The sequence below is a fragment of the Mustela putorius genome, unplaced genomic scaffold (genome assembly GCF_011764305.1).
Source record: "Mustela putorius furo isolate JIRA1106 unplaced genomic scaffold, ASM1176430v1.1 tig00003845_pilon_pilon_pilon, whole genome shotgun sequence".
Classification (NCBI taxonomy): Eukaryota; Metazoa; Chordata; class Mammalia; order Carnivora; family Mustelidae; genus Mustela; species Mustela putorius.
The window spans coordinates 9,614,358-9,628,372 of NW_025421998.1; the positions used below are offsets into that span (position 1 = coordinate 9,614,358).

Sequence of the window (14,015 nt, forward strand, 5' to 3'; positions counted from 1 at the left end):
ATCCCAGACTCAAGGACTCCCCCATCGCGTGGCTTCTGGGATCACTTTCAGCTCCAAAATGATTCTGGACACAGACTGATTCTCTGTCCCTGCCCATTGCTGGTGGGTTTGGGGAGTTCTGCTAATGATAGGGGGGCTGGCGAGAGGTATTATTTCATGCAAGACCATCTCCAGAGTGTAAGCTCCTGTTTTCACAGGGACCTCAAGAGGTCAGGACTAAGATGACCCTTGGTGCATATGGAAAGGGCATGAGGTTCAGAAAATCTGAGTGGCTCAGCCTTGGTCCCACAGGACCAGATGCAGACAGGGCTCCGTGCAGACAGGGCTCCGTGAGGACATGGAAAGTACTGGAAAGCAAGTGTCCATTGTGGGAGAGGAAGTGGCCCTTGGGACAGGGCAGAGCTGCTGGGAGATCACTCCCCTGCTGCTCTCTGCACCTCCCCCCCACTACAGAAGCCTGCAACAGCAGAGGAGAGGGGAGAAGACCCCCTCCCTGCAGGCAGCAAGCCCACAATGGGCAGTCCTCACTCAAGCCCAGAGATGGTCAGTGCTCTTACGCAGTGCACGCATGGCCTGACCCCCCACCCCACCACCTGCACCGCTCCCTGCACCACCTGTTCCTCCTCGTGCACCACCCCCAGGTGTCGTCCCTGTGTGACATGAGGCATTCCCAGCTGTGTGTGCATGTGACCCATGGGAGGGATCCGTACATCGGCTGTCAGGCCTGCTGGCCCAGCTGATCCTGGGGTACGAGTTTAAGGTTCTCAGAGTGGAATCCATCTCACATTTCCGTCCTGATCCGGATCTGGGGGTGGGCGGTGGGCCTCCGAGCTGCAGGTTCCTATTGTTTGTTCAGTGACTTCACCTTCAGAGCGGAGCTACTCTGCACCTGTGCTGGACTTTGGGTAACGCTGAACACGCTTGTTTGGCCACGGACTGGACGCCGGCTTGTGAACAGATTTCTGGATCTTTCCAGAATAGCTGTCCAGGGAGCCGGACCCAGAGAGCTGGAAAGCTGGCCTGAAGGGGCACAGCTAGGCAGTGGGAGACCACGGCAAGTCTAACCCTCCGGCTTGGACTTCCGGAGAGAAAGAAAAATCCAAATTTGGGAGTTGCACAGAGGAGCAGGAAGTCGTTTGTGCCCTGAGAAAGGAGGCCGGGAGCGATGCTGGGACTCGGGGGGGGGCGGATAGACGGGGCAGGTGGGCACTGGGGCGCAGCTGGGTCCGCGTGCGTCTGGACCGGAGCGGGGCTGCTGCAGGAGAGGTCCTGAGCCATCATCGGGTTCTGGCTGTGGCCGAGGCCAGGCCCTTCTCTCTCACCATTGCTGCTTGCTTTCTGCGGCTTCAAACTGCATTTATATGGCACGCCTGAGACTTGGATGGCCTGAACAGTTCACAAGACGCCCTTGGGCAAAAGTGACCAGGAGGAGTGTGACACGGGGGACCATGTCCCTTTGCTCTCTGTCACCACTCTGCCCAACTGTGCTGCTACATGCATGGATGACTTCAGAGCTGAACGTACAGGACTGGGTCACTGCTCTATCTGGTGACCCTGGGACCCCTCCACGCCCTTGCACTCTGCATCTCAGAATCACTCATGTAAGACCCGCTGATGGACATGGGACCCTGGAGGGCAGGCCCTGGGTGGTCCGCATGCCTGTCTATGTATTCTTCTTGAAAGCCTGGTTAAATGGCACTTCTCTGCCGGCCGTAGACCTTACAGATCTCCGCTGGCTTTGCCACACATGCTCTCTGGGGTGTGTGATACAGCAGGTGAATCTCAAAACATTGATACTTTGCTTACTAGTTGTTCTGCTTCCCTTTCCCTTTTGGGCTGTTAGAGTCGTAGAACCTTAAAGAAAAGGTGATAAATGCAGGGCTCTCCGGGATGCACACAGGGAGGGCCGGGCTCTCTGTGGGCACTCAGTGTGTGCAGATCCTCCTTCACCAGCCCCTGGGTGTTGGGTGAGGGCTCCGGGTCAGGTGTGGCCGGGAGGACTTCGTGGACCTGAGGGATGTTACCGGCCTTCCCAGGGCTGGTGCGTGGGCTCCAGGCACGAGTTTACTGGCTGCCCTCCTCCAGATGTCTATCCAACCTCCCCCTCCTCCTAACTGGGGTGCCCAGGCATTCTGGGAGGACTCTCAAAGAGGCAGGATGGCCGGAGCTAAAACTCGGATGATCAGTGCCCACACCTGTAAGACAAGGTTTGCAGTGGCAGGAGATGCTACTTACAGTAAAAGACAGAAGGGTCAGTTGGACACATACGGAATAATCGCCTGAAAAATGACTGGCATCAGTGCATATACCTAGCTCAGTCTGTTAAGCATCTGACTCTTGATCTCTGCTTGGGTCTTGATCACAGGGTCCTGAGTTCAAGCCCCTTGTTGGTCTCCACACCAGGCTTGGAGCCTACTTTAAAAAAAAAAAATTACTGTCATTTTTCAGGGCAATTAAAAGTACATTTGCCTTCCCGGTGTGAATGAAATAATTTTTCCACCTATGTATTTGTGGCATTAGAGAAATTTCCACCTCCGGGTCATAGCGTTTGCAGTCCCACTCCGTCTGTGGGATCTTCTCCAGGGGCACACCTGCTGTACCAGCTGGGCAGCCCAGCACCCACTTCCTTCCCAGACTCCATCCCACACTCATAGGAGTGGGGGACATCGGACAGCCCTCAGTGGTCTGTTCTCAATGCGTTCTTTCGGGAGCCTGGAATGGACTCCAAGCCCCCTCTGCATCTGTGTTTAGATTTAAAACATTCACACTCTGCAAAGCATTTCCTAAGAAACCCCCAGGGTCCAAGGCCTGTGGTCCTGCTCACGACAGAAAGGTGAACAAGGCCGTGTCTGTGCCTTCATGGGCTCTCGGCTGGAAGGAGAGGGTGTGAAGTTGGTTGTTGACCATGGGACCTTCTCGCCAAGCCAGGGACAGGATGAACACCCCGGAGCCACTGCCTGGTATGTCCTGGCTCTCCTCCAGGCCTGTGCTCTGTCACCTTCCTGGGAGTGAAGGCTGTGGCTTCCATCCCTCAGACAGGCAAGCGGGGCACAGATGCCGTGACTCACCCCGGGCCTTAACTAGGTGGGCACAGATGCTAACCCAACTCCACGTGGGCACACTCTCCCAGTGCGGGAAAGGACTGATGCCGACCACACACGTGTCGATGCTTGGCCTCAACCGTAGACCCCCAAGAGACATGATCAGACAGGTGATGCCGTCACCATAAAGGCCTGGGAGACCCCCACACCAGGACAGAAACCAAGAGCAGCAGCACACCTCTTTCCTCCAAGCCAGAAGGTGTCTTCCCTGGAGGGTCAGAGAAGCCACGTTCCTGTGGCCGGAAACAGTGACTTGTGTCCAAACAGGAAACCCAACATGAGCCAGAATTCCCTCCAATGCCAGCTTTGGGCAGCTTGTTCTGTGAACCTGGAGTAGGTTTGGGTTAGAGTGGACTAGTTCAGAGATACAGACGGGTCCATTCCAGCTGTGTTGCCTCTTGCCGTGTGATCCTTCTGCCACGTCCAGATCTAAGAGGTGACCTGTTCTTCCATGCAGGGGGACATGTGGAACCTGTCCTGAGAAGCCACCAATTCAGTGGCCTCCCCGCCCTCACAAACTCTACCCCCTGCTCCTGGCTCACTGTCCCCCATGTTTTACCAGCCACCCGGCACTCATCCCACATGCGTGCTTGAAGGAGAAGCCCTCAGTTCCCAGGCTGGACTGGCTCCCTCCTTCACAGCATCTCACTAGGTCCCTTAGGATCAAAGCACAGCTCTAACTTCTAGAATAACCAATGCCACATGCTTGGTGCTTGCCCCTCCTATCAGACTGGACCTCAGCCCTGGCACACAGTGGGCACTCGGTACCAGTTACTCAGAGAGGGACAGAGAGAACAAACTCACCCTTTGCCTGCCATGTTTGCCGGCTCCCACCTAGGAACCCAGCACGTCCCACATCCACACGCCCATCACTCATCTGCTCCATCATCGCTAGAACATCTTGCCAAGAATCCACCTCAAGCTGGAAAAAACCACCATCTTTTCCTTTGGAAATTTAGAGGAGTTCTTTTTATCTCGTGTCTTCCCTCACTGGTCCCATTCCCAGTCTGCAAAGTTGCCCAACAGCTCATCAGCGCCCCAGAGCTCATCTGTCTCCTCTGGGAGACGGGAGCTTATGAGCGAGTTCTATGGCTCTGATGATTCCTTTCCTCCCCCTGGATGCCATTTCCCTCTTCCCACTGTCCCTTTTATCTCTTTCCATAGAAACATCATTCTCCTCGGCAGGCGAGGAAACAACATAAAACGGATATTTTTACAGCTTTCTGGATTGGCCTCAAAGTCTAAGCCGTGTCCCTTCATTGATTTTCTTCTTGCCCAACCAAAACAAAAGAGGATCTTTCAGGAAGCAAAGCTATCCCTTGCCTCAGCCCAGAGAGCGGTCACTTACTGACGTGGCTTAAATTTGGGTCGACACCAGTGGCCATCAGTATGGTTCATGCTACACGTGTGCTTAACTGAACCAGCAAGCTCCCTGTTGTGAATTGTTATCTGAGCCAGAGCATGTTAGTGCTGCCCTCGTGTAATTCCCATTTTTATACAACACTGAGGAGTTTTCCTTTTCTCTTCTAAATATGGCCTTAATTTGCTGAGGACTTTCCAGATCCGGATTCCGCCATCATATTGATATTGGCGGTGGCAAGCACAGCCTCCACCCAGGTCTCCAAGCCAGCCATCGATTCACTCCCTCACCAGCCCAGGGCTCTGGCTCTCAGGTTTCTGGCCCGCCAGAAGGGGGCTTGCCTCCAGGAGAGCAGGTGAGGGCCAGCCCCTCCCAGCTTCACAGCCCTGCTCTCCAGCTGCCCCACCAGCCCAAACCCCCCCCCCTCCACCTTGTACACTTTGCACCCTGAGAAACTGGCCTTAGCAGCACAGAACTGCTCTCCAAAGGCGCTTTCTCCCAGGATGCCTGACTTTAGGTGACAGAGGCACGCGGAGCCATCTCTGGCCCCACCCCAAACCCTCATTCAGTTGTCACCCCAACTCATCTGCTGGAAAGCTTAGCGGAAGGAAGGATGACAGGGGTGGGTGGTGAGTGAGGCATGTGGCAGACCTGCCCGCTGCTTGCTGTGCTGCAGAAATGCTCCAACACCACCAGCCTCCATATGGGGAGGGGCTGGCAGCCAGGCAATCCCCGAGACCCGCCCAGCCTGCACGCAGAGTCGACTCCAGAGCGTGCGCTCTGAACTCTGCACACATTCTTTGCATCTGTTTTTTAAGTGTTTATAAATGATATCTTTATGAAGCGTCATTATTTTTTTCCATTTTTTTTTTTTTTAATGAGAGGGAGAATGTGTGCGAACAGGGGGAGGGGCAGAGGGAGAGAGAATCTCAAGCAGACACCCCGCTGGGCACAGAGCCCAAAACAGGGCTTGAGGTCACAACCCTGAGATCACAACCTGAGCCAAAACCAAGAGTCAGATGCGTAGTCCACTGAGCCACCCAGGCACCTCTATTTTTTCTACTTTTATGAAATATAATTGATACAGAGCGCTATATAAGTTTGGGACATAGAGCAGAATGACTTGACTTACATATATTATGAAATAACCACGAGAGTAAGTTAACGTTCATTATCTCATGGAGATACCGGGGCGGGGGGGGGGGTGTTTTTCCCTTGTAATGAGAACTCTTAGGATATACTCTCTAAACCACTTCCCTCCATGACTTACAGTCGTGTGAGCTGCAGACATCATACTGTGTATTATATCCCTGGTATTTCTGTGTTTGCACCATTTGACTGCCTTCATCCAGTTTCCTCTCCATCCACCCCCTGCTTCTCGTAACCCCAACTCCGATCTCTTCTTCTGTGCCTCTGATTTTAAGATGACACACAGAACTGAGATCATACAATATTTGTCTTCCTCCGTCTGGCTGACTTCACTTAGCATATCTATCCACCCATCTTCCCCCTACCCACCCACACAAAGGTTTATTTTTTCTGGATTTTAAAGTAAATTATAAACACCAGTACACCTCGCTCCAAAATCATTTAATGTGCGTATTATGAGAGGCTCATACTTGTTATGATCGTTTTTGAGATAAAATGTTTGGACGGTGAAATCCACATACCTTAAGGGCACTGATGAGTCTAAACCCCATTTTTGCAGTCCTCACCTCCACTGAGTTTGGATTTGGTTTTGGACAAGTATTGGGGGAGAATAAAACTGAAGTAGTGGCTTTAAATTCCCGGTTCTCAGGATATGTGTGTTTCCATACACATGCATACACATATATATGCACGTATTTTGGAGTGACTGAGGGCTGCTTTTGTTATCTGGCTCAGAAGAGGAGTATCACTGGCATGGCTGCACGTGGGCTGGTTGGAGAAGGGAGAGCCTGGAACAAGCCTGGAGAGAAGACAAGATAGAAGACATGGAGCTAGCCCAGAGCAGGGAACATGGGTCAGTCCACACTTCCAGCAGAGCAATAGGAAAAGGAGTAAAAAACAGAGCTTTCCAAATATGTTCAACTCTCACGTCTTTGAATCCTTGGGAATGTCCACTTATTGTCAAGACGAAGTTTCAGGGACTGAAATTACCATCCCATCTGAGATAACCAAAAATTCCCAGTCTCTGTACAAGAAGAAGAAATCAGCAGTGGTCAGCAGACTCCCTGAGCTGGGGAGCAGAGCTGGGAGTCTGGGGTCACCAAGGCAGCTAAGGTGCACAGCACAGAGCACCGAACATCAAATTGCAGCATGGAGAGAGAATTCCAGAGACTGCAGAGGGCCTGTTGGAATAGTCAGTGCAGTGGGGATGGGCACATACTTGTGAGGCCAGGACAGAATCACGTGGTAGCGTAAGGAGGAGCAGCACCTGGAGCTCACACAGTTAGACTAGAGGACTCTGTGTGGCTCTCACGCTGCACAGCACCTCTTCACAGCAACACGCAAAACCATCAGACTGTTTCTGCATAACTGCACCCCAGAATAAAGCAGAAGAACATTTGTCGGAAGACAAAAATATCTGTCACCCAGTGAGGTAAAATTGATAGTGTCGAGCATCCAGTCAAAGATTACCATTGCTACAAAGAGGCAGGAGGATATGAAACACTGTATGCTGAAAATGAATCGAGGAAAACCTCTCTAAAGCAGACCCAGATGTTAAAATTGGCAGGTGATATGGAAATAGTTAATATAGTTATATTTAAAGAATCTAAATACTACCATGTATGTTCTGTGACAACAGGATTAAATTAGAAATCAATGACAAATGATCTCTGAAAAATCCCAAATATTTGAAAACTAATTAACATGACTCTTAATCACTCATGGGTCAAAGAAAAAACTCAAAAAGGGAATCGCAAAGTATTTTGAACAAAATGTAAATTAAAACACAACATAAAGTGTTGGCTGCTATAAAATCAGTACTTGGAGGAGAACCTATAGCAGCACATTGCTGTATTAGAAAAGAAGAAAGACCACAGTTGAATGACCTCACTTCCACCTTAAGAAACTAGAAAAAAGGAGAGTAAAAATTGAACGTAGAGTGAAAAGAAGAAAATAAATCACAAAGGTCAGAGCAGAAAGCAATGAAATAAAGAAGAAAAAATAAAGCAAAATCGATTAAACCAACAGCTTACTCTTTCGCAAGACTAGTATAGGTGATCAAACCTCTAGCCAGGCTTATTGGGAAGAAGAAAAAAGACAATCTGCCAAGATCAGGAAGGAGGGATATAATATCGCTACAGATCCTACAGATAGTAAAAAGGATAATAAGGCAAAATTATGAACAGCTTTATGCAATAGACGAATTCTTTGAAAGATACAAGCTATCAAAACTCACTCAAAAGGAAATAGATAATCCAAGTAGCCCCCTAATATTAAAGAAATTTAATTACAAGTCAGAAACCGTCCCCCACCCACACAGACACAAACAAAACACTGCCACCAAGCCCAGGAGACTTCACTGGTGAGTTCTACCAAACATGTAACATTCACTGAGCAGCACGTCTGAACTTCTAGAAATTTTGTTCAGAATTTCCTGAAGAGGAGAGATGACTCCACACCTCATTCTACAAAAAACAATGTTACCCTGATACCAAAACCAGACAAAGATATCACAAGGAAAGAAAACTATAGAGCAGTAGTCCTCATGAACATAGATGCAAAAGAGCCCAAATTGAAATTTAGCAAATCGGGGGCGCCTGGGTGGCTCAGTGGGTTAAGCTGCTGCCTTTGGCTCAGGTCATGATCTCAGGGTCCTGGGATCGAGTCCCACATTGGGCTCTCTGCTCAGCAGGGTGCCTGCTTCCCTTCCTCTCTCTCTGCCTGCCTCTCTGCCTACTTGTGATCTCTGTCAAATAAATAAATAAAATCTTAAAAAAAAAATTTAGCAAATCAAATCCAACTACATGTAACAAGAGTAACATCATGTTCAAGTGGGAATGCAAGGTTGGGTTGATATAAACAACAAAAAAAAAAGGAGGAAAACCCTGATAATCTCAATGGACACATTAAAAGAATTTGGTAATTCAACATCCATTTCTGATAAAAAAAAAAAAAGCCTATAAAGTAGGAAAACAAATAACTGATGAAAGGCATTGATGGAAAACCCACAGTCCACACCATAGATGATGATGGAAGAGAGAATACATCTCCCTGGAATCAGAAACAAAGCAAGAATATCTGCATTCTGTTCAGTGTTAGGTGATGCTGGAGCTAACATTGTAAGCAGGCAAGGGAAGGAGGGAAGAAAGGAAGGAATGCATCCCTATTGCAAGAGGAATGCATCCCTATTGCATAGACCATGCGATGGTCAATGTTAGAAAACCCAGTGGGATCTATGGACAGATTTTAAGTTTATTAAGTACGTCTGGCAATATTATAGGATATAGCAGCATTACAAATACAGCTGTATTTCTAAGTATTAGCAGTGAACAATCATTAACTAGATTTTTTAAAATAATAATTTTTGAGAACATAAAAAATATTAATACTTAGGGATGAATTCTACTAAAGATGTACACAACCAAAAGCATTGCTGAGAGAATTTCAGGAAGACCTAAATGGATGGACAGATAACTCCTATTTGAAAACTCAGTGTGGCTATGCTCCCCAAATTGAATTGTAAATTCAGTGTAGCCCCAGTCAGCTTCCCAGTAGGCCCTTTTTAGAAATTGACAGGCTGTGTCTAAAATTGAGATAGAAATGCAAAGACCTAGAATAGTCAAAACTACTTTGAAAAAATTCAAGTCGGGGGACTATCACTTCTTTATTTCAATACTTACAACAATGCCAAAGTAATTAACACTATCTGGTAATGATACCAGAAAGGCCAGTGGAAAATAATAGAGAGCCCACAAATAGACCCACTGATTTTTGACAAAGGTATATAGAGAGAATTCAGTGGAGAAAGGACAGTTTTGTTTTTTTTTCCAAAACTGTCATAGCAACCATAGCTGTCATTCTTACGCATGATAATTAACTTTGATCCATACCTCACACCATGTAACTCAGGATTAATTATATATTTAAATCTGAAACCGAGAACTAAAATTTCTAGTGAAAATGTATGAGAAAATCTTTGTGACCTTGGCTTAGGCAAAAATGTCTTGAATTTGAAACCAAAAGCGCAGTCCATCAAAGGGCAAATTGACAAATTGGATTCCCTCAAAAGTAAAGCTCTCTGCCCTTCAAGAGAACTTACCATTAAGAAAATGAAAATGCAAGCCTCATACTATGACTACATGTTGGCAACACATTTATTGGATACAGGATATATATTTAGAATTCATAGAGAAAAAAGCAGGCAAGTCAGTAAATGGGCAAGACATTTGAATAAACACTTGAAGAAGATACATAGATGCAAATAAGCATATGAAAAGATGCTCCACATCTTGATTATTGAAACGCAAGTCAAAACCACAAAGTTTTCCCACTACATACCTACTAAAATGGCTACAATTTAAGTAGAAAATGACAGTACAGAATATTGACGAGATGGAAAGCAACTGGAACTCTCAAGACCTGTTAGCGGGAATGTAAATGGCACCCCTACTTGAAAGGTAATCGGCACTTCCTTCAAGTTACAGCTGTAGCCACCACATGATCCAGCCATCCTGCCCTAGGTGCTTACCCGAGAGAAATGAAACAAACGTAAATATATAATCTTGTATTCACATGCAATATATATAGCAGTTTTATTTGTAATTTCCTCAAACTGGAAACTGTTGAACCTTAGCCTTTTTTTGTTTTGTTTTGTTTTGTTCTGTTTTTTTTTTTTTTAAGATTGATTTATTTATTTGAGAGAGAGAGCACACCCTTGAGTGGGGGGAGGGGCAGGGGAAAAGGAGAATCTTAAGCAGACTCCGGGCTGAGCACAGAACCTGATGTGGGGCTCGATCTCACAACCCTAAGATCATAACCTAAGCCAAAATCAAGCGTCAGATGCTTAACCAACTGAGCCACCTGGGCGCCCCTAATTTTAGCCTTTAAAGGCACTGAAATAACTCCTTTGAAATTCTACAAATCTGGCTTTCTGCAGTTGGACAGGAGGATTCTGGGTGAAGCTAAGAGTGAAAGTTGGACCTTATGCATCCGGGGAATGGGGTCATGCCTGTGCATTCACTCATTCGTGCCACAAATACTGAGCACTCAGTAAGGTCTGTGCCCAGAGGAGGGAGTGAGAATCCCATGGTTCCTCCTCAGTGAGCCAGTCTGCAGCAGTGAGGGTGCAGGGAGTCTGAGACATGGCAGCAGACTGGGGTCACTGACAGAAGGAGGGGTGACTGCATCAGCCCTGAAAAGGGCTTAGGTCAGGAGAGCCTCTCCCTAGAGATAGTATGTACACCAATTCTCGAAGGGCTCATAGCTTCCAGCTGGAAAGATGCATCCCCAACAGAGAAACCCCACATGCAAAGCCTGTCCAGAGGAGCAAAAGACCCCAGCAGATCCCAGAATCTGGGAAAGCTGGGGGCAGCTGAGGGCTCTAGCAGAATGGTGGAGACCTGGGGATGTGCTATAGCTCTCCAGCGAGTTCATACTTTCTTCCTCGAAAAAGAGCTATCGGGGTGCCTGGGTGGCCCAGTGGGTTAAGTGTCTGCCTTCTGCTCAGGTCGTGATCCTGGAGTCCCAGGATTGAGTCCCTTATTGGGCTGCCTGCTCAGCAGGGAGTCTGCTTCTCCCTCTGACCTTCTCCCATCTCATGTTCTCTCTGTCTGTCTCTTTCTCTCTCCCCCTCTCTGTCAAATAAATAAAATCTTTAAAAAAAAAAAAAACAACTGGCTGGAGCAAGTCACTGTAAATCATTAAGCATGTTTGTGTTCCAGAAATATTCTCCTTGGAGCTGTAAGCAGGATGGGTATTGATGTAGAAACTTGTGCTGGAAGAGTACTGGCAAGGATGTTCTTGCCCTCAGCTCCTTAGCACCCAGATCCACACACCCTGGGCCAAGCCCTTTGGCTCCTCCAGGTCCCCTGAGTAACTGTGGCTCTCTTTCCACCGTAGGTACCCTTGCTCGTATAAATCATTGAGAAGATCAGATCATGGCAGAAACCCACCTGTGAGCCATCCATAGTCGCTGCTCGAGGACGCCACGTGGCAGGGAGCATTGGGATTTGGTGAACTTTCTTGTCTACAGGCCAAACTCACACAATTGATTTTCAGTCCTGCAAAATGGTTCCAAGGGAGGGCGAGGTGCTGCTCAGCTGTGTGGCATGTGTGCCAAGGAAACATGTTTGCCTCTGAATATTTCAAGTTGCCAATAAACTATTCTTGTTGGCAGGTTAATGGGGTTATAAATGCTGGAGCCCAGCGCTACCCTTAATTATGGTGACCTTAGACTGATTCTGGAACTTGAAGATTTTACCACATAGAGATGGTTAAGACCACGTAGCTGTTTGAAATCTTTTGAATTCCTGGAAAATATGTTTAAACCAATTGAAACAATCTGAATGGAATACACTCTGTGATGTTCTCGGTAGCAAGAAAGGAGCAGAAGATGACCGTTGAGTAAGGAAATCACTGGATTTTTAATCTCATAAATGTGGGGTTAAAACCTCACAGAGGGTCTCAGACTATCATCCGACGAACTAAGCTTTTAAAAAATCAGCAGTTATCACCCAGAATAAAATCACACTTGATGTCTGAACAGGTGTTTCTGATTCTCCATGGGTGGCAGTGACAGAGGTCAGAAAGGCACTGGTGCAGACAGTCCGTGCCCCACTTTGCAGGCATCCCCAGCAGGCTGGGAAGTAGAATGAGTCCCCCCACAACCCTGGGCGGGCTATATATGGAGCCTGGTGACTGCCCTGAGAACCTTCTGAAATCCTCCATGGGATCAAGAGCAGGGACACTGGGTGTCTTGCATGTCACCATGATTGGATCAAAACTGTGCTGGTATTTCACGGTTTGGGTTCAGTCTGGGCACCTTTGCCCAGTGGATCAATAGTACCCATGTTTCAAGCAGAAGGCTTTTCTTATCACCCAGAAATCTGCCCTCGGTATTTATAATGTTTAGACACAGCGCTAGTTTTTCACATCTCTCTCTAAAGCCTTTTGTTACGTTGAAAAGAGCTCTCTAAGAGATGAATAGAAATCAAGAGGAGTTCATGAAATAAAATCCCTATCTTAATGGAACAACAAATATAGTGAGATCATTTTAATATTTCACAACTGTTTCAGATCAAGGTGTCCCGTAGAATGGAAACTTTGCTCCACATTGTCTGGAGACAATTGCTCACCTTCCCGGTGTGGCAAGAGCATCAGCCTGTGTCTCTTAAGCCACACTGTCTCTCTGTGTCTTTTAGTGCCACAAATAAAAAAAAAAAAAAAAATGAAATTGTAGCCATTGTGTGAATTTCATGACTTTATGCCCTTATCCCAGAGTAGAAAGGAGAGATTTAGTAATTCGATGAATAAATATTCTTGACTGCCTGCTACACTCCTCTAGGCAACAGAAAGGAAAACAAACAAGATTCCCTGTCCTCATGGAGTTTAGTTTACAGGGGAGAAGACAGATGATGAGCAACAAAGGTAAGCAAAATATTGAATATATTTAGAAGTCAGTAGTGTGTAGGAGAAGATCAGGAAAAGGGATGTAATGTGAAATAAGGTGATGAAGAAAGTCCTCAGGGATATAGTGATGTTTGAGTAAAACTGAAGAAAAAAGAGAGCAGACCATGAATGGATGTGTAACTGGCTAGGGAAAGAGCAAGTGCAAAGGCCCTGTGGCAGGATCTGCTCAGTGTGTTGGAGGACCTAGGAGGTCAGTGTGAAGCATGGGTGGTCACACAAAAATATGGAGTTTCCCAGCTTCTGACCCCTTGGTCTTTGCATAAAGCTCAGTGCCTCATTTCCCAGCGCTACCTTGCTCCCCAGCCAGAGCAAGAGGGGAGCACACATGGTGGGCCCAGAAGTGGGCCTCCAGGATGAGAAAGGTTGTCCAGTTGAGTGCACACCATCCCTGATTCCTTTTGCTCCTGAGGGAAGGGATCAACTTTATACTAAATTTAAATTTAGTATACATACATAGTATAAATTTAGTATAAGTTGCCACTGTGTTATGTCCTGCCTCTCCAGCTATTGCTCAAGCCTTCCTTGTGTTTTGAGCTATGAAACAGGGACCCATACAGTCTTCTGGGTCATGATATAATCTTTTTGCAGTGTTTTCACAGCTGTTTCTTGGTTGTTCCCACTAAACCTGAGTGGTGGTGAGATGCCATTTTCCAGATGAGGAAACAGATCCAATAAGACAGAGCAGCGAGCGGAACAGCTCAGTGACACGCCTCTCATTCTAGGCTCCTATTCCACCTGCACTAAACTCCTCAGGCTGGAAGGCTCCCCGTGGCCCATGTCCCCTCCCTCCACCTGTTCCCCACATCACTATGGAACCAGCATCAGGTTGCAGGGTGAAAGCGTGTGGCACTCGCTCATCCCTCCTGCGATCCCCCTGCAAGAAATAGCACTCACCATCCACAACCCGTCAGCGGGCAACCCAGCCTTGCCCTCAAGAC

General features: G+C 47.4%; 1 protein-coding gene across 4 annotated transcripts in view; it reads left to right on the top strand.

Annotated features, from left to right (window-relative positions):
- The window catches only part of COBL (cordon-bleu WH2 repeat protein), a 268,734-nt gene extending 255,888 nt beyond the window's left edge, over positions 1-12,846 (top strand). For all 4 annotated transcript variants that reach the window (XM_045089541.1, XM_045089543.1, XM_045089542.1 and 1 more), the window contains one exon: positions 11,509-12,846. In XM_045089541.1, coding sequence (XP_044945476.1) covers positions 11,509-11,526 — 18 coding nt within the window. In that variant the 3' untranslated portion in view covers positions 11,527-12,846. The remainder of the gene's footprint in view (positions 1-11,508) is intronic.
- The last annotated feature ends 1,169 nt before the right edge of the window (positions 12,847-14,015 follow it).